This window comes from Anomaloglossus baeobatrachus, chromosome 10 (assembly GCF_048569485.1).
Source record: "Anomaloglossus baeobatrachus isolate aAnoBae1 chromosome 10, aAnoBae1.hap1, whole genome shotgun sequence".
NCBI lineage: Eukaryota > Metazoa > Chordata > Amphibia > Anura > Aromobatidae > Anomaloglossus > Anomaloglossus baeobatrachus.
In genome coordinates, this window is record NC_134362.1 from 45,900,250 (window position 1) to 45,926,024 (window position 25,775).

At 49.2% G+C, this 25,775-nt stretch overlaps 1 protein-coding gene across 1 annotated transcript; it reads right to left on the reverse strand.

Moving 5' to 3' along the window:
• Window positions 1–5,171: 5,171 nt before the first annotated feature.
• Window positions 5,172–25,184, reverse strand: CST6 (cystatin E/M). The gene is made up of 3 exons (XM_075325706.1): window positions 24,889–25,184; window positions 6,421–6,528; window positions 5,172–5,501 (listed from the first exon to the last, which is right to left on the reverse strand). The coding sequence occupies exons 1-3, from the start codon at window positions 25,114–25,116 to the stop codon at window positions 5,418–5,420; spliced, it is 420 nt and encodes a 139-aa protein (XP_075181821.1). The 5' UTR covers window positions 25,117–25,184; the 3' UTR covers window positions 5,172–5,417.
• Between the last annotated feature and the right edge of the window lie 591 nt (window positions 25,185–25,775).

A 25,775-nucleotide genomic window follows, 5' to 3' on the forward strand; every position in this document is an offset into this window, starting at 1 on the left:
TTTAATCCGCCAGACAGTTCCAGAGATATGGGCCTTTTTAGTTAGTAATTTTTAAGGGGGCGTGGCTCACAGGATAGTAATGCGGAGCAGTCTAAAGACCCGCCCCCGAGGATCCTGTGAGCACATACAGTAACATATCTCTGGAACGGTATGGTCAATTTAAAAAAAAAAATATTCAGAACAGTGGGAAAAAAGTAAGGCCACTTTGTCCTGGTGACAGGTTCTCTTTAAACCTTAAGGTGTTTAGATTTGGCATAAGAACTGATTGTTTCTGGATTTCAGCCTGTAAACAGCACCCGACTTTATTAAGACTCTCTAACATGTCTTGTATATTGTACATAGTAAGTACAAATATGTGCTTCAGGTTGTCAAACGGTGTTTGGCTCTAAACTTGCCGAGTGTCATGGCAGCATCACCCGCTGCCTTCCACTGCTGCCACCACTGACCTCTGGGACCCGGACCCTGCTCCTTCTGGCATATTGGCACTTCCCCCTCTCCTTCACCTATCTCCTATGCCTCCTAGGGTACTGCAAAGTGACCACGAGAACTAATGCCTCCTCTAAGATGCGTCTTTTTTGACGTCCAGTTCGTCTTTTTCCCCCAACTCTATGATACGCAAAACCTTGACAAAGGCCAAGTCTGGCCGATACGTTGGCTTTGCTTAAATTCTGATGATGTGTTGTTTTTTCCTTTTGCAGATATTCTATGAATAAAACACATTTTTGTATTACTGCAGTCTCTTGTTCCATTGAGTACTAGGGATTTATCTAAATGGCAGCATCAGACACTGTTCAGACTACAGACTCTGACACGGCTCACTATGCTTTCTCTGGTGCATCTGAGCTGTACAGGCAGGCTCGGGCGTCAACCAGCAGTGTGCTCATTAGTGATCGGACTGGCAAGAGTTAATTTCTGCTAGCCTGTTGGATTACATGTTGTGGGAAACCTATCACAATTCAATTACTATCCACCTTTTTAAGATGGAGGAATTTGTCCTCCCAAGTCGACTATAGCTTTTTGTTAAACCGATCCATGTGCTGTTGTGTTGCAGTTGCTGGTTATTTGTTTGGTGTGCTGTGGAACTTCTCCTGTCATCTGGTTAATCCCTCCTTGCTCTTACTTTTCCTCATCATTTCTTGTCTGATTACTCTGTGTGAGCGTGCTGTGTGATAGAGTTTTGATTTCCACTGTCTGTCTATCACTGTTTGTGTTAACATGCTCCTCTCCAATCCCCCCTCCTGGGGTAGGGAGGGAGGGGGTACTAGATCAGGGCTGGTCAGGAGCAGGAGCAGGCTGGTGGCTCAGACATTGTCACCATCAGAGGTAACTCAGATAATGGATAGCCAGGGCCCCCCTAGTCTGAGGGCCAGTCTAGGAGCACTGGTCCCCGCTCTCCCCCTGACACAGATGTTGAAAATTTCATGGCAGCTCAGGGCTTATGCTCAGCAACAAGAAATGGTTAGGTAGAATCTATCAGTGATCTCTGGTTCTTGTCTACAAATCCTTCAACTATAGTGGGATCAGGTGGCAATCAGAGGCTTAGGGGGGTGCTGAAGGCAGCAGTTATAGTCCCTGATACTGAAGAGTACTTAGAAGACCCCTTGCCACTTAGGAAGACAGCAGTATTATATATGGAAATTGGCAAGAGTCTGCATCTTAGACTGGACCCTACAAGCTAAAATTTACACCATATTCACCAATCAAGTATCTAGGTGATACTTGTCATATTGTTGTAAAATTTACCAATGGGTCCCCCGGTTATTATCATACCAGGGGTTTTATTTCCCCCATTCTCCACTGGTCACAAGATTACGGCCAGGAGAAGTTGAGTGGAGAGTGGAGCATCTGTAAGCACCTGTGCTCTGCTGCGGTGTTCTAAAGGGGGCTTTACACGCAGCAATATCGCTAGCAATATCGCTGGTGAAAGCACCCGCCCCCATCGTTTGTGCGTCACGCGCAAATCGCTGCCCGTGGCGCACAAAATCGTTAGGAGCCGTCACACGGACTTACCTGCCTAGCGACGTCGCTGTTGCCGGCAAACTGACTCCTTTCTAAGGGGGCGGTTCGTGCGGCGTCACAGCGGCATCACTAAGCGGCCGCCCAATAGAAGCGGAGGGGCGGAGATGAGCGGCCGTAACATCCCGCCCACCTCCTTCCTTCCTCATTGCCGGCGGCCACAGGTAAGCTGTAGTTCGTCATTCCCGAGGTATCACACGTACCGATGAGTGCTGCCTCGGGAACGACGAACAACCTCCGTCCTGCAACAATCAATGATTTTTTTTAAAATGAACAACGTGTCAACGATCAACGATAAGGTGAGTATTTTTGATCATTAACGGCCATTCGTTGGCATCACACGCAACGACGTCGCTAACGATGCCGGATGTGCGTCACGGAATCCGTGACCCCGGAGATATATAATTGGATACGTCGTTGCGGCCCTTGAGGCCCTGAGAGCTCCGGAGTACAATGCAGGCCTGGCATTACTGGAGATTCCTCCGGTAGCCAGTCCGACCACACCGTCAGTTCAAAGTGGCTGAATGAGGCGACAGCGCACGTGTCGACAGAAAGGGCTCTGCATGCCATAGGTTCCCCATCACTAGTCTAGGAGCTTCTATTGGGATCGGAGAAGGCTGCCGCATTCCATAAGCTAAGCATTAGATACAGGTACTAAGGAAGTCTGGCTAGCCAGGTCAGTGAATGCTGACGCAGGTGCCATGACTCTGTGCCAGCCACTGAGATGTAGGACCGTATGCCAGGTCCCTACACTTTCAATAGTTTCTCTTCTGTTAAATATTCCTTATCATTAGAAACGGTTCACAGCAAAGAGACATGCATTTTACATGTTTTGAGATATTTATCCATATATTGGTGGGAGGCGCCCCCTAAATCCGGGCCTGGCAGCAGTCTACCATGACATTTTAGAGCATTTCATGCTTCCCTGTGCCGACAAGCTTTTTGGAGATGGAAATTTCATTTTCCAGCAGGACTTGGCACCTGTCCACACTGCCAAAAGTACCAGTACCTGGTTTACTAACCACAGTATCACTGTGCTTGATTGGCCAGCAAACACCTGACCTAAACCCCATAGAGCATCTACGGGATATTGTCAAGAGGAAAATGAGAAACACCAGACCCAACAATGCAGACGAGCTGAAGGCTGCTATCAAAGGAACCTGGGCTTCCATAACACCTCAGCAGTGCCACAGGCTGATCGCCTCCATGCCACGCCGCATTGATGCAGTAATTCATGCAAAAGGAGCCATTTACAATCTTGCCCTAACCATGGCCTGAAGTGATGTAGTTATACTAAAAGTGTGTGTGTACAACGGCTTGTGACCTCCTCCTTACCAGTGAATGGGATACCACACCTCTGGTTTAGGTGCAGTACCTCTGTGGCGACCGGACCCTCAGGGGCGCCACAGATGCATAAAGCTGAAATACCACAACATTTTTTGCACAAAAATATTGCGAGTTTTGGCATCTTCAATAGTCGTCCATGTGCTTCAACTGTCACCACTGATCCAGCTACTCATAACCAGTATTTACCAATCCAAATCAACTTCATGGGTCATTGGTGATCCAGCTTCTCTTCGCTAGTTGTTGGCGATCCAGCTCCGCTTCACCAGTCATCTGCGAGCCAGCTCCGCTTTACCAGTTAACTGTGAGCCAGCTCTGCTTCAATATTTATCTCCAATCTAGCTCTGCTTCACCAGTACTCACTGACCCAACTCCACTTCACCAGTCACTATCGATCCAGCTCTGCTGCACCAGTCACCGCCGATCCAGCCCTGCTTCACCATTCACTGCTGATCAAGCTTTGCTTCACCAGTCTTCACTGATCCAGCTCAATTTCATTAGTCACTGCTGATTCAGCTCCACTTCACCAGTCACAACCAATCCAGCTCCACTTCACCAGTCACCACCAATCCAGCTCCACTTCACCAGTCACCACCAATCCAGCTCCACTTCACCAGTCACCGTCAATCCAGCTTTGCTTCACCAGTCACTGCCAATCCAGCTTTGCTTCACTAGTCACCACCTATCCAGCTCTGCTTCACCATTCACCGCCGATCCAGCTTTGCTTCGCCAGTCACCACCTATCCAGCTCTGCTTCACCAGTCCCCGCCAACCAGCTCTGCTTCACCAGTCACCGCCAATCCAGCTCTGCTTCACCAGTCACTGCCGATCCAGCTCTGCTTCACCAGTCACCGCCAATCCAGCTCTGCTTCACCAGTCACTGCCGATCCAGCTATGCTTCACCAGTTACCACCTATCCAGCTCTGCTTCACCAGTCACTGCCGATCCAACTTTGCTTCACCAGTCACTGCCGTTCAGCTCTGCTTCACCAGTCGCCGTCCAGCTCTGCTTCACCAGTCACCGCCAATCCAGCTCTGCTTCACCAGTCACTGCCAATCCAGCTCTGCTTCACCAGTCACTGCCGATCCAGCTCTGCTTCTCCAGTCACTGCCGATCCAGCTCTGCTTCACCAGTCACCACCTATCCAGCTCTGCTTCACCAGTCACTGCCGATCCAACTTTGCTTCACCAGTCACTGCCGTCCAGCTCTGCTTCACCAGTCACCGCCAATCCAGCTCTGCTTCACAAGTCACCGCCAATCCAGCTCTGCTTCACCAGTCACTGCCAATCCAGCTCTGCTTCACCAGTCACCGCCAATCCAGCTCTGCTTCACCAGTCACCGCCAATCCAGCTCTGCTTCACCAGTCACTGCCAATCCAGCTCTGCTTCACCAGTCACTGCCAATCCAGCTCTGCTTCACCAGTCACTGCCAATCCAGCTCTGCTTCACCAGTCACTGCCAATCCAGCTCTGCTTCACCAGTCACCGCCAATCCAGCTCTGCTTCATCAGTCACTGCAAATCCAGCTCCGCTTCACCAGTCATTACTGTTTCAGCTCTACCATATCACCTTGGCATCTACTGTACAGCTCCGTCCTCTGTTATGCCTCACCAGTGCCTCCTGTCCATGCTGCTCCTAGGACTGCTCTTCCGAATCTGGGACTTGAAGGATTCCTCTCCCCAGGACAGACATAACAGGTATAATACATTGTGTACGAAAAGGAATCTGTTCTTGTATGAGGGTTTGGGGTGCTGGAAAATTTGGATTTGTTTATTGTATGTTTCTACATTAAGAAAAATTTAATTAGACATCATTTATTCATTTTTTTAAAAAAAGAGGGTTTATTAGGAAAATCGGATAATTTCCTGAGCAACATAAAATGTGTACCATGGAATGAACCTAAAAATGATGATATAACAATAAGGTGCATCTGTGATTATTGCATTACGCATGGTTAGCAGTTTAAATACATTTTTCTGGCTGGCGGGATCTTTTTGCCGGGAAGATCACACAATGAGGCGTCCGGCTGGGTGACCGCTACGTGACTGGTGATGGCCGATCACATTTGTTCACACGTTTTGCCGAAAATTGTTACCGTGGTTTTCTGAGGCTTTTGCTTTAAAAAGTAATGACACTTTTCCACCTGTTGAACATAAAAGATACAGTCATAGTCACAAAGAATCTAGAATATATTTCCATTTAAATTATATATAACCATATTTGCGCACTTCTAGGCACCAAATATTGGGTGGAAGCAGAATACAAGACCCCAGTACCCAAAACTCTGCAGACCCCAGGCAATAACCTCCTGGGTTATAATGCTTTAGACCAGGCAGGGTGTGGTATGTAGCCGGACAATCAGGAGGCCCCCAGTTAGGATAAAGCGGGCTTTACACGTTGCGACATCGGTAACGATATATCGTCGGGTCATGTCGTTAGTGACACACATCCGGCGCCGGTAGCGACATCGCAGCGTGTAAACACTAGGAGCGACGATCACCGATCGCAAAAACGTGAAAAATCGTTGATCGGTGACACAACGCTCCATTCCATAATGTCGTTGCTGCTGCCGGTACGATGTTGTTTGTTGTTCCTGCAGCACCACACTTCGCTGTGTGTGAAGCCGCAGGAACGACAAACATCTCCTACCTGCGTCCCGCCGGCAATGCGGAAGGAAGGAGGTGGGCAGAATGTTACGTCCCGCTCATCTCCGCCCCTCCGCTTCTATTGGCCGGCCGCATAGTGACGTCGCAGTGACGCCGAACGCATCTCCCCCTTGAAGGAGGGATTGTTCGGCAGTCACCGCAAAATCGCCGACCAGGTATGTGCGTGTAAAGCTGCCGTAGGGATAATGTTCGCTAAGGCAGCTATCACCGCATATCGCATGAGCAGCGTGTAAAGTTCCCCTAAGAGCATCGCCTCCTATTCGGGGAAGTCCCTATTTCTCCAGGAGTCTCCCAGACTTTTTGGCACAATAGGCTACGATGCATAAAATTACATTTACAGGTCTCTTGGCCTTCAGAGTGCAGCAAAGTGTACCGAAAAAGAAAAACAAGTAATACCGGCTCATCTTCAAAACTGGGTGTCTTGCAGGTCTCTAAATCTTCTTCTTTGAGGCACCCTGTTGGCACTATAATGAATGTAAATAGGTAATCAATTCCATTGGTGACCTTGGAAAAAAAAGAGAACATAAGATGAGACATTAATTGGTAAAAGCTTATAGCGGATCTGTCACCAGATTATTCAATACAAACTGCATACATTATTAAAGGGAACTTGTCACCACTTTTTTGGCGTATAAGCTGCGGCCACCACCACCGGGCTCTTATATAGAGCATTCTAACATACTATATATAAGAGCCCGGGCCGGGAGTATAACATAAAAAACACTTTATAATACTTACCTAACGGTCGCGCGGTTGGCCATATGGGTGTCTCCGTTGTCCAGTTCCCGACGCCGCATCTTTTGGCCATCTTTGTTCTCCTTCTTCTCTAGCCGCGGTGCATGACGGGTCCGACATCATACACACTCTCCGACATTCAGGCCCTGAGCAGGGCAGATTAAAGTATTGTAGTGCGCATGTGCGGGATCGGCGAGTGTGTATCATGTAGACGCGTCATGCACACAGGCTTCAGAAAGAGGACAAAGATGGCCGAAAGGGGCGGCGCCGACACCGGACAATGGAGATGCCCATAAGGCCCACCGCACGACCGTTAGGTGAGTATTATAAAGTGTTTTTTATGTTATACTCCCAGCCATGGCTCTTATATACATCATGTTAGAATACTGTATATAAGAGCCCGGTGGTGGTGGCTGCAGCTTATAAGCCAAAAAAGTGGAGACAGGTTCCCTTTAAATAGCTTTTAGACTTGATGAGGCTGGTGTAATTACTTTGAATATCCTTGTCACAATCTCTATGTAATCCTTTCACAAAGTTTTCCTGTTGGATATAAAAGTGAACATGTTATAAGTCCAGCTCTAGGATTATAGAACCATTTTGACATGGGCTTCAGTTTACGCTGCGTTAAAAAAGTGGGCAGGAGATTTCTATAAATCCCATCCACTTTGATGGAACTAATAGACGATGCATTTGTTGTGCAAAAAAAATGTGCAGCCTACAGAAATCACCAATTCCACCAAGCACAACATGTGTAAGGAGTTTGTATGTTCTCCCTGTGTTCCGTGTTTTCCTCCTGTTTCTCCAGTTTCATCCACACTCTAAAGACAAAGAGAATTTAGACTTTTAGCCCAAATGTCACGAATGTGTCACGGTCTGATATGATCTTGGGGCGTTCTGGCATCCGAAGGTCACAGTGCATTGTGGATCGCAGATCTGCTTTAATGCACACTTACCATTTACTCTGGTACATCCGGTACTGAAGAGGCTAAGGCTATGGGCGCACGTGTGCGCTCTGCACCGCACACAAAAGGTCCGCTTCAGAGCGCAGCTGAAAAGCTGCGTTCTGAAGCGCCTGGTGCCTGCAGAATTCGTGCGCTCTGCATGCTGCCTCTCCCTAAAGACAGCATGCAAAGCACACGGAAGAAGTGACATGTCACTTCTTAGAGCCCAGCGATTCGGGCAGCAGCCGAATCGCTGCGTTCTAATACGCCACGTGCGCACGTCTCATGCACAATCTTCATAGACTGTGCAGGGGACACAGGATGCATGCAGTTATGCTGCGGTGCAGATCGCAGCGTAACTGCATGCAATACGCACACGTGCGCACATAGCCTAAAGGTTAATTTCTATTCTGCAGTGAACAGGTAGTTGTAACCTCAGCTGCAGCCACTCCCTTCTGCTATAATTATTTGCTCCTCACTCTTCCCTATGCTGGCTATAGCTCATACCTATGCTGACCATGTTGGAGGAGCTTGTCGCTGCAAAACTCTGCACTCGTTTGAATTTCAGCTGTGAAGTTCTTTGCTGGAGAAATTGGGTAGCCTGAAGGGAATAGGGCTGCCAACTTGGAGGGTTTATTAGGGAGGGTCAGGAGTGTCAGGAGCAGTCAGTTAAGTGGTGACTCTCGTGAGGAGAGGTCACAAGTCAGTCGGAGGAGGTCAGGAGCTGGGCTCCTTGGTTACTAGGTGGCAGGTGGAGCTGGAACCCCAGGCGCAGGGGATCGTGTCAAGGGGCACGGAACTGCCGAAGAGTGCAGCCGGCGACCTTGTGCCATCTCCGGGCAGGGGCCAGGGCACGACGGGATACATGGACCCTAAGCCGGGAAGTAGCTTCAAGCGTCCTGGTAATTCACCTGACGAGGACGAAGTCTTCAAGAATCGTTCTCCACCCGCTCCAAAATCGGGGTACTAGCGCAACGAGGGGGATAGGACTTTCCCAATACATATGTCGCGGGCGGAGGAGGGGACGCCGCGCTCTCCCACTGCTCGGGTCCGGCTGCCGCTGCTGCCGCGGCCTGCTGCTGCTCGGTGGCTCGAGCGATGGGCCGGATCCCGGGGACTCTAGCGGCGCTCCTCGCCCGTGAGTGAAAGGGGTTTGGCTGTGGGATTGTTTATTGTCCGTGACGCCACCCACGGTTGTGGTGATTAGGTGGACACCACCGCTGCTCTGGCTGGGGATCCCGGGAGTGGTGGTATGGAGCAGCCAGTTGTTGATTTGCCCCTCCGTGGGTAGGGGATCGGTGGTCCCGGGGCCCTGTGATGGGGGTTGGGATGGTGGACAGGCGGGTATGGGGCCTGTGGAGGTGCAGGGGCGCAGGGGCAGCGCTGTGCCGTACGGCACGGAGGTACTCACTCAGCCAGTAAAAACGACACAGTTCTCGGTAAACAAACAGCTGGTTGGACGGGTCCCTCGGACGGTTACGGTGCCAATTTACCCTGCAGTTGACGGTGACGGTCTCTTCCTTGCACCTATGTGTTGTTTGGTAGCGATGGGTTCCCACCGGTAACCCGCTCCCCAGCTTGGATATGAGCCGGAGGAGCTCCACACTTGCCCGCAGGCGCTGGCCCTGGGAAACTGGTGCCTTGGCGGTGGTGGTGTCTCCCCTTAACGGTTGGACTGTTGACTTCAAACGGGACTTGGTTGTTGGGAGACAGTCGTCCCCTTCACTGACGGATTTGGCAAATTATGGCGACTCCTAGCCTTGCCGGGATCCGAAAGGCCCCTGCCCTGGTGCTGACTAATCTTCGTATACCGCTCCGGTACCGCCGGGTCACCACCCGTCCACGGTCCTTTCGGCAACCTCCAATCAGTCTCGCCTGCAGACGGTCACCGCCGTCTGCCAACCTTGCTGTCTCAGTCCGGGGCACACACCCGGACTAACTTCAGGCTTCTTTCTGTCAATTTCTCTGTCAGTTTCCACTCTCCTCTTACTCTCCCTGTTTACTCCTTCACCTCCTAAACTGATCTGCCTGGTTTTCCCGCCTCCAGAGCTGTGAACTCCTCGGTGGGCGGAGCCAACCGCCTGGCCCACCCCCTGGTGTGGACACCAGCTCCTGGAGGAAGGCAACAAAGATTTCTGTTTTGACTTTGTGTGTACCTGCAGGGAATGTGGGGTGCGTGTGGTGTTGTGACCTGTGACCCCTGGCTTGCCCAGGGCGTCACACATAGTCCAGAAAATCCCAAGCGTGAACCCTGAGAGCAAGCTCACTCCGTTAGCCATACGGGTGAGCGGGACACGACTAGTTCTATACTACAGAGGCCAACCAGTAAAGAAGGTGTCAAGGGAAAGGTCACAGGCTAACAAGCAACACCCTCAGGCACGGGATCCAGGCGTGCTCCCTGCCTGCTGCAGCAGTGCTCAGAATTTTGGTTTACAAGTTGTTGGTATCAGCGTTATTGGACTGAGTGAGTACACAGTGACCCTTTCCTCCCCAACGGTATCCCCTTACTACCATCACCGAGCCCCGGGGCATTCCCCCTACCCATGGAGGGGTTAAAAACCTGGCTGCTATCCAATCGCCACCAGGCGCCCCCAACAGCAGCAGTGGTTCTCCACCTTACCACACACCCTGGGTGGCGTCACGAACTCTAAACACAAAACCCCCTGTAAATACCCCCTTTTATTTCGAGTAGCCGCATGACCCCTCCTGGGTCCGGAGACCCTTCGAGCCACTGCGGATCCGGATCCGAGCAGTCTTGGCTTCTGATGCTGGGGCGGTACACCTTGAAACTTCTGGCGTCACGAACAAGATACGAGCAGGACCAACTTACCTGGCTGACGGGCGCCTTAAAGCCGAAAACCGCGAGTCAAAATTCCTCTTCCTGCCAATTCCACCATTTTCCGCCATCTTTTCGCGCCAAAACGCTGTGTTCCCTGTGAAAGCGCGCAAAGCCTAAGCCCCGCCCTTCGTCTTACATGTAAGTGCTGAGTGAAAATCAAGGGGGCGTGCCGGAATGTAACTACAGCGGAAGAGAAGCAGGGACGCCAGGACTCTGCCATAACGTTCCTGGACGACGCAGAGGCAAGATGGCGAAGCAGAGCTGGTCACCGGAACGTGCTGTTCCTGGGACCGCGACTTGGATAAAGGAAGAGACGGAACAACTGTGCAGGAGAATGCGGATGCAGTTTCTGTTCATACTAAACCACTGAAGGGAAGAGATGAGGAGCCTGGCGATGGCGGTGCGAGCCCGTGAGATGGTAGTTCCACGAGAAGAGAGGGAAAGCGGTTACCCAGTCCCTGTCGATTACCCTAATCCAGCCACTGCGGCTGAGGGATCCGGACCGCCCCCGCTCGCGGCGAGTATTCCACCGTCCCCTCCCCCGTCCTCGGCGGACGCTGAGCTGCCCACACCAATCCCGGCAGCGGAACCTGCAGTTCTTGTCTATGAGTCTCCAGCAACAGAAGCCCCGGTCTCGACTATCATCCCAGTCATGACAGCGGTCATCCGGACCCCGGCCAGACCAGACCCGGCCGCCTCACCGGGCCCGTCCTCAAAGGCGGAGCAGCCGGACCCTGCAACCCCGGCTGCGGAGCAGTCGGTTTTTCAGTCTACAACTACGGAAGTGGAGCCTAAAGATTCACCGATACCGCTACCGCGCGGCATCCCGACGGCTGTTGGGGCCGCAAGAGTCCACCTAAAGCCAGAGCCAGTTAGGGAGCTGAGGCCGGACGCTGACGCCCCCTGCTGGGAACGACACCAGCGACAACTGACACCGGCAGTGACAACTTCAGACCAACGGCAGCGGGAGATTGTTGCCCGTACAAAGAGGGAGAAGGAGAATCTAAGAAAAGCCACGTTTCGCGTCCGAGGGCCACAGAGAAGGGGCCTCGTGCAGCGCTTCGACCTTAAGATGGGGTGGGGTTTCCTCTGGGAAGCAAGTCTCCCCGATGAAGTCTTTGTAGCTCAAAGGGATATCGAGCAGCATCTCTCAAGTGATCACCCGGGCCGAAATCTGGAGCCAGGCGAGGTAGTCACCTATACCCGGCACTGGAGCGAGCGGGGCTGGTACGCCCTCGATGTGAAAAGGCTCGCTGTGGTAAATGAGCAAGTTGTGCCAGCTGCCGCAATCAATTACCAGCCTCCCAGTGAGCGGCACTAGTATTCAAAATGTTATAATGCCAGTAGTTTTACAATGCCATAGAACTGTTAGGTATTGGTGTTTTCGGTTGTTATTTTCCACAGTTTGTTGTTTTTCATGTAGAAATGTTAGCAAATTAATGAGTAACCAATTGCAAATGAACGAAGAAGTTACCTGATTAACAACCAGATTCCTTTACAGAGTGTACACCCGGTACATGGACTCCGTTACGTTTTATAGATATAAGTAAATATGGACATGGTCATAGGACTGGCGTCACCAACATGAACTTGTGTATTGTATATAGTAGCACCTCCTGTGCCAACCAGAGTCGTCTAATACCCCACCCGGGACCTTAACCTGGTCACGGACCCGCGGATAGGTTTCCAGGGGGTCAGGTTTGTTTGGGTGGCGGGTTATTGGGATCCAGGACATTGGGACTGGATAGTCACAGGAAGGGGCTGCAACGGAGCAGGTTGAGCCTCCGTTACAACTAAAACCGGTAGCGTCCCATCGTTGGGTGATGAACTCTTTAAAGTTTAAATAACGTTTAAGAAAAGTGCCTCCCTTGCGTGGGATGAAAAAGTGCAAATAAAAAAAAGTTAACCTTGTTTTCTATCTTTCCTACAGTTTGAAAAAAATAAAAAAAATAAACCTCTGGTGTCCTGTAGCTCGGGGAGGATCTACGTTTAACCAAGGGGGAATGTGACGCCCTGGCCTATCAGGTCGTCACAGGATATAGTGCAATCTTCCCTTCTGAATGATATCCATCTCCTCCTTGGTTACAGGTCCCTGGCCTTTGGTGTTGCTAAGAGCAAGCTATTTGAAATCCTAGAAACACTCTGCACCACACCCACCAGACACACCATTGGGTAGCCTGAAGGGAATAGGGCCGCCCACTTGGGGGTTGGTTAGGGAGAGTCAGGAGTGTCAGGAGCAGTCAGTTGAGTGGTGACTCTCATGAGGAGAGGTCTAAGTCAGTCGGAGGAGGTCAGTAGCTGGGCTCCTTGGTTACTAGGTGGCAGACGTTGGTCTGGGCCTGGTAGGAGCTGGAACCCCGATCGCAGGGGATCGTGTCAAGGGGCACGGAACTGCCAAGGAGGTCAGCCAGCGGCCTTGTGCCATCTCCGGGCAGGGGCCAGAGCATGACGGGGTACATGGACCCTAGGCCAGGAAGTAGCTTCAAGCGTCCTGGTAATTCACCCGACGAGGACAAAGTCTTCAAGAATCGTTCTCCACCCACTCCAAAATCGGTGTACTAGTGCAACGAGGGAGAAAGGACTTTCCCAATACATAGTCCAGAAAATCCCAAGTGTGAACCCTGAGAGCAAGCTCACTCCATTAGCCATACGGGTCAGCGGGACCCGACTAGTTCTATACTACACAGGCCAACCAGTAAAGAAGGTGTCAAGGGAAAGGTCACAGGCTAACAAGCAACACCATCGGGCACGGGATCCAGGCGTGCTCCCTCCCTGCTGCAGCGGTGCTCAGAATTTTGGTTTACAAGTTGTCAGTGTCAGCGTTATTGGACTGAGTCAGTACACAGTGACCCTTTCCCATCCAATGGTATCCCCTTACTACCATGACCAAGCCCCAGGGCATTCCCCCTACCCACGGAGGGGTTAAACAATTGGCTGCCATCCCATCGCCACCGGGCGCTCCCAACAGCAGCGGTGGTACTACACCTTACCACACACCGTAGGGGGCATCACGAACTCTAAACACAAAACCCCCTGTAAATACCCCCTTTTATTTCGAGTGGCCGCACGACCCCTCCTGGGTCCAGAGACCCCAAGAGCCACCGTGGATTTGGATCCGAGCAGTTTTGGCTGCTGACGCTGGGGCGGTACACCTCGAAACTTCTGGCGTCACGAACAGGATACGAGCAGGACCCACTTACCTGGGTGACGTGCGCCTTAAAGCCGAAAACCACGAGTCAAAATTCCTCTTCCCGACAATTCCGCCATTTTCCACCATCTTTTCGCGCCAAAACGCTGTCTTCCCCGTAAAAGCGTGCAAAGCCTAAGCCCCGCCCTTCGTCTTGCATGTGAGGCCAGAACCGGAAGTTCCCAGAGGGCCACAGTGCGCGAAAGAGTGCTGAGTGAAAACCGAGGGGGTGTGCCGGAATGTAACTGCAGCGAAAGAGAAGCAGGGACGCCAGGACTCTGCCATAACGTTCCTGGACGACGCAGAGGCAAGATGGCGGAGTGGAGCTGGTCACCGGAACGTGCTGTTACCGGGACCGTGACTTGGATAAAGGAAGAGACGGAACAACTTTTATTTCGAGTGGCCGCACGACCCCTCCCGGATCCGGAGACCCCTCGAGCCACCGTGGATCCGGATCCGAGTCAGTCTTGGCTGCTGACGCTGGGGCGGTACACCAGTATAGTCCGAAAAATACAGCATATGCCCTGTTCAGCATGAGGATGGGATGTCACATATTGGGGGATTAATTCTAAAGTTTGCTATGAGGCCATGCCTCTTTTAGTTACACCCCTTCCATTTTATATATTCCAGTCTTGCCCTTTGTAAATGTTTCTGCTATTTAATAATGATGCACCAGGGAGAGATTTTCAAGGTATTAAGAGGGTAAATATTAAAGCTGAGAAGTTTAATGAAAACATTAATAAATGAAACTGTGTAAATGTTTAAAGTGGAATTCAGGCGTGGAATTGGAGTCATGCCTGGTGTGGCTCCGACCTAGGATTACCGAATCTCTGTGGTGTCCAACACAATGCAGCTTATGTAATTTGCAAAATCAGGTTTTACGTCATATTATCTTGTGACACGAAGAGCGAAAGAGACATTTGTAGATATTTATTTTGCATTCTATCTAATAATTTGATGGCATGTCACTAGGTCAGGGTTCAACCTCTGGCACCCGCATTAATCCTAAAAGACACTTAGGCTCTGGTTCATTAAGCCTGGCATTTTGTACTCATGTCCTGATGTAAAGTGCGCGGAAATAAGATACTCTAATTTCGTTAAAGAGGTCCTGTCACTAGGTCAAAAGTGTTCTGTTTAGGCCCTTATTCTATTCCCACTTTTCCTCTGAATAATACACTTTTTATTTTTTTAAATCCGCCATATGGTTACAGAGATATGGACCTTTTTTGTTTGTCTAAAGACCCGCCCCTGAGGATCTTGTGAGCACATACAGTACCATATCTCTGGAAGGGTATGGTGGATTTAAAAATAAATAAATAAAAAAATAATAATATATTCAGGACACACTAAGGCCACTCTGACCTAATGACAGGTTCTCTTTAAATCTTAAGATGTTTAGATTGGGCATAATACCTGGTTTGTCTGGATATCAGCCTGTAAGCAGCACCAGACTTTATTAGGACTCTCTGACAGGTCTTGTATATTGTACATGGCAGGTAAAGAGATGTGCTTCAAATATGGCAAATATTACAGGAGCTCAGGAACAAGAAATGGTTAAAGGGAACCTGTCACCACTTTTTTGGCGTATAAGCTGCGGCCACCACCACGGGCTCTTATATACAGTATTCTAACATGCTGTATATAAGAGCCCAGGCCGCTGTCAGAACATAAAAAACACTTTATAATACTTACCTAACGGTCGCGCGGTTGCCCTTATGGGCGTCTCCATTGTCCGGTGTCGGCGCCGCCTCTTTCGGCCATCTTCGTCCTCTTTATGAAGCCTGGGTGCATGACGCGTCTACGTCATACATACTTGCCGGTCCTGCACAGGCACACTACGATACTTTGATCTGCCCTGCTCAGGACCTGATTGCAGGCGCGTGTGTATGACGTTGAACGCGTCATGCACCGCGGCTAGAGAAGGACAACAAAGATGGCCAAAAGAGGTGTGGCCGGCACTGGACAACGGAGACGCACATATGGCCAACCCCGCGACCGTTAGGTAAGTATTATAAAGTGTTTTTTTATGTTCTCACAGCGGCCTGGGCTCTTATATACAGCATGTTAGAATACTGTATATAAGAGCCCGGTGGTGGTGGCCGCAGCTTATAGGCCAAAAAAAGTGGTGACAGGTTGCCTTTAAGTGGAATCTGTCAGTGATCTATGGTACTTGTGTGCAAATCCATCAACTATAGTGGGAGCAGGTGGCAATCAGAAACTTAGGGAGGCGCTAAAGGCAGCTGTTATATCCAGGCCCTGATACCGAAGGGTACTCAGAAGACCCCTTGCAACTTAAGAAGTGGAAAATCAGCTTCAAATCTGGTACCTGGAAATGTACCCAAAGGCAGAGCTAGGATACAGTATGTGTTGGAGGCGTTACATTGAACTGACAGTAGATGGCGCTGTCCCATCAGTACATAGTTAATGTTATACAGTATATCTCTGTTCTCTATGATATCCACTTTAACTTCTCCAGTGTGAGTTCCTATTCTATCCTGATAAGGTATATAAAGTGAACTTGGAACACCTCCAACTCCAAAATAAGTTTTCCAATTTTGACAACCATGGAAGAGAAGACCAGTTTTTGAGATTCTACACTGCAACACAACAAAAGTACCCCCAGTGGATCTACGATCTACCTCCAGAGAAACGTGCAAAAGCCAAGTCCACGTTTAGACAAACATCTAAGCCATATCGAGCAGACGGAGGGATTATTTACTATGGGAAAAACGAAGTTCTCACTAGAAGCCGACTGGCAAATATCCTGAAGGCCTATCATGACAACCCAATTTCTGGTGGCAATTTTGGCAGCTATAAAACAGCCAACATTTCTGACCGTTATTACTGGAAGGGAATGAAGAACAATGTTCACCAACATGTCAAAGCCTATCAAAAATGTTATATCACAAGTACCAAAATAGCAAGGAAGCTCCACCATTCAACAGTATTCCAGTGCCTGGAACAGTATGGAGCTTAGTCGGGATTGATATGATCGATCCTCTTCAGGAAACATCAAACAGCAACAAATATATAGTTGCTGCCACTGATCATTTCTCCAAGTAGACTAAAGCAACAGCTTGTAGTGCCCGGTCCCAGCCTGGTATCACCACGCGTCGCCGATCCCAGACCTTGGCAGGGGCAACCTCCATCTCACCTGCTAGGTCCAAGCGCAATATTCCCGCACACCACCGCCCCCAGGCTCCGGCAGGGGCGTCCTCCCTCTCTCCTGCACGGCGGCCCCTGCCACTCCTCTTTTGCCCTGGGATCTGCCGCGGCCTCCTACTGCTTCCAAGCCGCACTGCTTCTGTGACTGCCAGTAGAGTGTGCGTGGCCATGCCCCCTTCCTTAAAGGGCCAGCGTCCTATAACCAGGAAGCTGTTCCTGAGGTCACCTGTTACCTAAAAGTTATTTAAGTCCGCCTCCCCTGACTGGAAGCACCTGAGCAACGTTGCCTATAGTGCTTTGCTAGTTCTCAGGTCCCTGTACGTTACTGTGTCTAGTTCTAGTACTAGTCTCTTGTGTGTAACCTCTGTCTTGTCCTAGAGCCTGCTCTCTACCACCACTTCCGTGCTGACACGTCAGAGCCACTACCTCGGTGCTGACATGTCCGAACTACTATCTCTATGCTACCATGTCAGAACCACTACCTCCATGCTGCCACGTCAGAGCCATCTCCTCCATGCTGCCAAGTCTGAGTGACCATCACCATGCTGCCACAACCAAGCACACCTGCAGCGGATTTTAAGAGACTAATCCTGTCTGTAAGATTCTATCTCCTCAGGTCCATGGCTGCCGTGTATTTATGCCTTCTGTTAGTGTGCCATATAATCCCTGTATAGGGGGTTCGCTGCTGGTTTCTCCCTCAGGGGAGTACAGTGCTCGGCCCAGTGGGTCTGGCCCCCAGACGCTTGCCACCCCTCGGCGATCGTAACACAGCTGTTCTAGACTAGAATGCCATGTCAGTAGCAAATTTTTTATACGCCATTATTTGCCGCCTTGGCTATATGGACACTCTAGCGACCAGTGAAAACAGTTTGTGAACGCGATCATCGACAACCTGCTGGATCACTTTCAAACAGATCACCTCATTTCATCTGCCTACCACACACATTCAAATAGCCCGCGGGAACGTGACAATTGAACACTCAAAGAATCTCTTAGTAAGCTTGTCAATGACCAAGGAAATAACTGGGACCAGTTTATCCCTGGTGTTTCGTTTGCCTATCACACATCAGTGCATGCCTCAACCAAGTGCACTCCATTTGAGGTCATGTATGAGCTTCCTAATGACCTCAATCCATTAGAAAATGACACTGTGGACCTCATGTCCCTTTCACATGACGCCAACCCTGATGTGCTAAATACACTCACAATCATTCTTCAAAAGCTCCACTCAACTGTAAGTACCAACATCCACTCTGCTCAAAAACACCAAGAGTGTGCCTTTGATCACCAACACAACAGCAACAAAGAAATCACTGCTGGCACCATTCTTTTTATCAAGAATCAACGCCATATTCATCGCATGGGTTCAAAGATGGAACCACGCTGAGTTGGACTTTACTGTATTTTTCGGACTATAAGACGCACCGGACTATAAGACGCACCCTGGTTTTAGAGGAGGAAAATAGGAAAATAAAATTTTAAGCAAAATATGTGGTCATGACACACTGTTATGGGGCGAGGATCTGCTGCTGACACTTATGGGGGTAATGTCCCCAAATTCTCTACTAAGGTGCCGCATCCTGGTAATGATCCTGCTGCCTTGTATATACAGTATATGTCCCTCATCCTGCTACGGTATATACCGTCATCCTGCCATATGGCCGCATCCTGCTATATACTGGCATATGGCCGCATCCTGCTATATAACCCATCATGGCATATGGCCCCATCCTGCTATATACCCCCATCCTGCTCATATACCTCCATCCTGCTCATAATATACCCCATCCTGCTCATATACCCCCATCCTGCTCGTAATATACCCCCATCCTGTTCATAATATACCCCCATCCTGCTCATAATATGCCCCCATCCTGCTCATAATATACCCCCATCCTGGTCATATACTCCCATCCTGCTCATATGACCCCATCCTGCTCATATGACCCCATCCTGCTCATATGCCCCCATCCTGCTCATATGACCCCATCCTGCTCATATGACCCCATCCTGCTCATATGACCCCATCCTGCTGATATGCCCCCATCCTGCTGATATGCCCCCATCCTGTTCATATGACCCCATCCTGCTCCTATGACCCCATCCTGCTCCTATGACTCCATCCTGCTCGATATGCCCCCATCCTGCTGATATGCCCCCATCCTGCTGATATGCCCCCATCCTGCTGATATGCCCCCATCCTGCTCATAACATACCCCCATCCTGGTGTATGGCCGCATCCTGTGGCACATAAAAAAAATAAACGTTCATACTCACCTTAAATCACCTCACCTCACTCCCTGCAGCACCGCTCCTCTTACCGTCTATGTCAGCGGCAGCGCCGCTGAGTGGAGCCGTCCCCATTCCCCTGCAGCATTGCAATTATCTCCTGTCTGTGCCGGCAGCTGCGTGTGGACACGTGCGCACAGCGATGACGTCATCGCTGTGTGCGCCGCTAGTCTCCACCCAGCCGCCGGCACAGACACAGGAGATGATCACGATGCAGCAGGGTAACGGGGACGGCTCCACTCAGCGGTGCTGCCGCTGACACAGACGGGAGGACGAGCGATGCTGCAGGGGAACGGTGAGTACTGTACACTGATTCACTGCTCCCCGCACTGATGATGATGCGCGGGGAGCAGTGAATACAGCCGCACATGATCACTCCAGGCCGTAGTTGCCAGGGGTGATCATGCAGGCCGGCTGTTTATCCCCCGCCCATCATCCCGCCCACCTGTCAGCACCGGCTTCAGCGCTGAGGGATGATGGGCGGGGGATGGGCATGCATATTAAATGAGCGGTTCCACGTGGTCACGGCAGGCTGCTACAGCCTGCTCGTGCCCCCGATGACCCGCTCCACCGCAGCACCCACATTCCCTGCAGCCACCATCAGACCATGAGACGCACCCCCCACTTTCCCCCAACATTTGAGGGGAAAAATTGCGTCTTATGGTCCGAAAAATACGGTATTTTTTGTGTAATCCTTGACCAAGGGTCGAGTAAAACTGAAGAACAACAAGACTGGCAAGATACCGAGCAACACCTACCAGACAGCAACCTTAAGATTTACCAGGATGAGGAGACTTCTGTACTACCCCAGTCCCTTGATGACTGTCCCAGTGACTCTGCCACACAGAAACAAAAGCAAACCAAGACTTTCAACAATACGATTGGCAAGATACTGAGCAACACCTACCACACCAGCAACCTTAAGATTTATCAGGATGAAGACTTTTCTACCACCTCAGTTCCCTGATGACTGTCATAGTAACTCTGACACACAGAAACACAAGAAAACCAAGACTTTCAACCAAACTACCAAGTTCATGGAAGTATCTTACCACCATTTTTGGCCTTACGCTTAGTAGGGTTGGGCACTATGGATGCACAAGAGACCTTGGACAACCACGGCGTACATAGAAAACCAGAGGTGATGGGAACTGCTACTTTCAGGCCATCAGCTATATCCTGACAGGAACAGAGGACAACCACTCCCTTCTCAGAGATAAAGTCATCCACCACATGAGAACTGACTTGTCCAAAAAACTACGGAGCTACCGTACTTTAATCAAAATGTGAATGAACATGTGAACACCTCTGGCATCTCTCGTGATGAAGTCTGGGCAACTGATGCAGAAATTATGGCCACAGCAAATCTGTTGAGTTGCGACATCGTCATCCACACAAGAGTTGGTGACTCCATGGACTGGTTCACATATCCTGTAAGCTTCAATTTGCAGTCAACAACAGAATATGCCATTTATCTTGAAAATAAGCATGATCATTTTAATGCTGTTATCAGTGTTTGGGTATGTGCGCACTAGGCGTTTTTTTCACGCTGCGTTTTTATGTGCGTTTTTGTCTCAAAAAACGCACCCGCAGCTAAAAAAACGCGACAAAAACGCATGCATTTTTGCCGCGATTTGGTGCGTTTTTTGCTGCGTTTTTGCTCACTGCGTTTTTAATCAGTGCACAATGCCATTAAAGCTTGTTGATGAAAAAAAAAAAGGTCTGATGTCATTTCCTTCTTCAAAATGTTCATTGTATGCAGGAGAGCAGACAGCTGCAGAACTAGTGTATGCAGGAGAGCAGACAGCAGCTACAGAACTACAAGGCTCAGCATGCTCCATTCACTAGTGTATGCAGGAGAGCAGACAGCAGCTGCAGAACTACAAGGCTCAGCATCCTCCATCCAGGACTGAATGCAGTTTTTTGCCCAAAAAGAAAAAAAAATGACATGGGCTTCGCCATATTTTTGTATGCTAGCCGGGTACAGCAGGCAGGTACGGGCTGCCCCCAACCCCCAGCTGCCTTTTTGTACCCGGCTGGGAAGCAAAAATATAGAGAAGCCCTTTTTTTTTAATTATTTCATGAATTTCATGAAATAATAAAAAAAAAAAAAATGACGTGAGCTTCGCCTAATTTTTGAGTCCAGCCGGGTACAACTAGGCAGCTGGGGATTGGAATCCACAGTGCAGGGTGCCCAAGCTTTCTGGGCACCCCCACTGTGAATTGCAGTCCCGCAGCCACCCCAGAAAATGGCGCTTTCATAGAAGCGCCATCTTCTGGCGCTGTATCCAACTCTTCCAGCTGCCCTGATGCCGGGTGGCTAGCTGGGTAATAATGGAGTTAGGGCTAGCTGTATATTATCAGCTAGCCCTAAGCCCGAAATTCATGGTGTCACGCCAATACTAGACATGGCCACCATGAATTTCTAGTAATGATAAAAAAAAACAAAAACACAACACACAGAAAAATATTTTTATTAGAAATAAAACACAACACAATTAGTGACTCCATCTTTATTGAAATAAAGAACCCCCCTCCGCAGTAATCCTGGGTTAGGGTCCCGCGCCGTCCAATCCGGATCCAATATCATCTGATCGGTTTGCTGGAAGGCAAAGCGATCAGATGATGTGTCAGGTTAAACTACGTGAATAACATGACACATCAGCTGATTGTATAAAAGCCGATTATACAATCAGCTGATGCATCAGTAGAAAAAATAAATAAATACATACTCACTTATGTGCTGATTACCGGCAGCTCCTGCAGCGATCGGATGAGAGTCTGATCCTGTCCGATCGCTGCAGGAGCTGCCGGTAATCAGCTGATGAAGTCCCCTGACGGCAGGATCAGCTGATAGCCGGCCGGGCGCGAAAAAGCCGGCGACCCGGAGAATTACGATCAGCTGATGCGTCAGATGACTGCATCAGGTGATCCACCGCCAGGTCCTGCAAGCAAGGTCCTGCCCCGGGGAGACTGCACACAGGCAGAGCGGCGGTACCGGGAGGAGATGGGAGCGGGCATGGCACCGGGACCCTGCAGACAGGTGAGTATATATGACATTTTTTTATTTTTCTACTGTTCACTTTGGTTTTCGCCGCTGCCTCCACCTCCCGCCCAGACATGGCGCCGCACAGAGCTGACATGCACAGGACGGGAGGTGGAGGCAGCGGTGACGGTACCGGGAGGATTCATGCTTCTGTGTTTACCAACAGAAGGAATCCTCTTCCTGTACACGTCACTGTAGTACCCACCCCTTGCGTTTATAGCTGCGTTTTTAGTCATAGAAACGCAGCTATATGCGTTTTTCATTGCGTTGTTGAACATCTCATTGAACTCAATGGGTGAAAAACGCAGTGAAAAACGCAGAAATAATTGACATGCTGCATTTTTGTGGTCACCACAAAAACGCAGCTACAAAGAAACGCTGTGTGCGGACAGCACTTCTGAAAACCCATAGACATTGCTGGGGAAGCAATGTCACTGCGTTTTCAGCACAAAAACGCGGTAAAAAACGCCGCTAAAAATGCGGCAAAAACGCCTAGTGCGCACAAGGCCTTTGAATGTTTTTTTTGTAGTGTCCTGTCACCAGGCATGTGTACGATCGGCCGAAAGTGCTCTCTGGAGCCAATAATCGCCCCATGTAAAGGGACCTTTACAATATACTTTTTATAACATTATGAATTTTATGATATTATGAACAGTTAAGTTTTTCTGTTTGAAGTAATAAATTGTGTGTTTAGAGTTTTAAGATTTACTGTATTTTTTTGTTTTATAAGACACACCCCAAATTTAGAGGAGGAAAATAGGAAAAAAATGTTTAATGCTAAAATGGGGTCCATCTTATAATCCTAGCGCGTCTTATAATAGCTTACTAGGGAGGAGTGGCTCAGGGGGGGTGTCACAGGAGGCAAGGTTGGCAATGCTGCAGGCTCGTAGGAGGTGGTGTCGCGGCTCAGGATGGTCAATGGACAGAGGGTTGGCGGTGCTGCGGGATCGGAGGAGGGGGTGTCGTGTCAGTGATACTGCGGGCTTGGGGGTATTGCGGCGGTGGCGGGCGGCATTGGTCTGCCGGCGCTTGACGCGATGGACTTCAAGAAAATGGTCGCAGAGGCGGCTCATGTGCAGACTGGCCTCCACGGCCATTTTCTTGAAGTCCATCGCGTCAAACGCCGACAGTTCAATGGAGCCCGCAGCTTGCAGCGCACCGGAAGATCAATGGTGCCCACCGCCGCGATACCCTCGGGGCCCGCAGTTATCGTCGACCCTCCATCCTATTACCCTCCTGAGCCACTCCACTGTAGTGACACCCCCTCATCTGAGCCTTCAGTATCGTCAAACCTACCTCCTGTGTCCCTGCTCCACCACCGCTGCCACGGTAAGGTATATCCGGATTTTAAGACACACCGTCATTTCCCCCCGGTTTTGAGGGTAAAAAAGTGAATCTTAAAATCCGGAAAATATGGTAAGTCTCACGTTTCAGACAAAGCTGAACTCACAATAAAATGTTGAAAAATTAAGTAATTATTGAGTATATCACTCTATGGTACTCATAAGCATGAAATCAGCTGTATGATATAGCATATTCATATATGTCATAGCATGTTTATATAGATACAGTAGAACCTAATATATAGTGTGTGTATGTTCATCCTTATATACTGTAGCACTAGAGAAAAATCTGATCTACAGCAGCAAAAACACACCAATATTATGGCCTAGAAGGTTATAGTCTACTTTACACCCGGAGGGGTATATTCTGACCTGGAGGAGTATAATCTGGCCTAGGCCAATTTATACATCGGTTAATAGATTGGCCTAGGTCACCTTATAGTCTGGGTAGGGGGTTTATCTGGCCTGTTACACTTTGGCCATTGGAAAGCCTCCTATCTCCTGACATCATCTGTAAGGGGGGTGTTAGTAGGCCCCCTACAGGTTAAACTGTTGGCCGATCTCTACGATATAGGAGCAATCAGCTAACTTTGGTCTCATGCTAAAACGGATTGCTGTTGCTCCATACAACATCTAGTTGCATTTTTGCAGCATTTGTATAATTAGGGGAAAATTAAACCGGTGATCTAACAATTATTTCCTCTCCAGTGGATCAGTGAAAATTTGTTTAGCCTGGATTACTCCTTTGATGTTTTGAACATCAGATGGTAATCTCTTCTTTTCCTATGAGAGGATGTTTATGTTTATTGTTCCGTATGGAGCAAGTGAGATCATTAAAAATGTTACGTAGCTGTAGTGTGTGATTAGCGTGTTGTGAATGATTGTTATCTTCCTCGTCTCCATGGGGGACAACCATGACCCGTGTTACATTAGTTCTAGGGATGATCGAATACCTCAAATATTCGGCTTCGCGAATATTTGCCAAAGAGCTCGCCGCTATTCGACTATTCGTGAATATTCGATGCGCAATGTAAGTCTATGGCAAACCCGAATAACAACTATTCGGAACAATTCGGGCTTCCTAAAGACTTACATTGCACATCGAATATTCGCATAGCGGTGACCTATTCGTCGGATATTCGCTAAGTCGAATATTTGAGGTATTCAATCATCCCTAATCAGTTCTCATCCAACACAATCCCAATTGAAGATTCTTCTATGTTTTAGTTTTTCAGTTTTGTAATAGTTAAAATGTAATATAAAAGCTATAAAAAGTGTAAAAGTTTCCAAACTCTTTCTGTCCCGGATAGTTTATTTACCTGCATCCACGCCTCCTCCACGCTAGTGATCTTGCTCCAGTACAGACTGAAACTTTTCTTATTGTGGAAGTTCTGGAGAAGCTTCAGAATGTTAATTACTTTTGGGGAGTCCAGAGGCAAAGCGATCCGTCCTCCGAGAACAGGAGCAACCTCGGATTTAATCAATTCCTCCTCAGGGGCGCAAGAGCAAAATGAGAGGAAAGAGAAGAGGAGTATAAGAGAATTCATATTTCTGTCTGATATTTGGGATGATACATGCAAGAAGTACAACGTAAGACTTCCTGCAATGCTCAGATGGTGGCACCTTATATTTATGCTAATAGAACCAGCCTATCCCTGTAAGTACACGTGTGAGCAGCCAAGGCGTGTATCCTTATTAATGGCAAATATTAGGACTTGTCAACAAGGGATGGTGTAGTTAGTTTACAGATGTACAGTAAGCTCCTCTAAAGCCTCTTCTTAAAGGTTTTTTTTCATATTTGTTCTTCAGAAGCGCATTGCTCCCAGCCTTGACGGCTCCTTACTTGCTGGGGCACATTGGGGAAACTGTCAGGTGCAATATGCACCCAAAACCACGAGCAGTTCTAGATGCATATTGCTAATCCCTGCCTAACCGTCTCTGTATCAAGTAGCATTGATAAATAGATCTTTAGAAAAAGTATTTCTAAAGATCCCATATGATATGTTAATGAGACCAGGGACTAGTCACAAGGGCGTTACATCCCTTGGCTAGTCGGCCACCTTAGCATGTAAGCATGCCCCAGTCGGCGTACTAACATGCTAATGAGTGCACAGCATCAGAGGATGGTCACGCTCATCCCTCTGCTGCCATCGCATCCTATGCTAGACTTTATCTCAGTGCGCATGATCCCAGACTTCCGGTCATG

What these genes read in the sequence shown, in the direction of transcription:
- CST6 (XM_075325706.1), bottom strand. Translation starts at nt 25,116, where the DNA reads ATGAATTCTCTTATACTCCTCTTCTCTTTCCTCTCATTTTGCTCTTGC. An exon ending in TGGAGGAGGCGTGGATGCAG is followed by an intron (nt 6,529 to 24,888) that starts GTAAATAAACTA and finishes TTTTTTTCCAAG; the next exon opens with GTCACCAATGGAATTGATTA. An exon ending in CCAGTTTTGAAGATGAGCCG is followed by an intron (nt 5,502 to 6,420) that starts GTATTACTTGTT and finishes TATGTTCAACAG; the next exon opens with GTGGAAAAGTGTCATTACTT.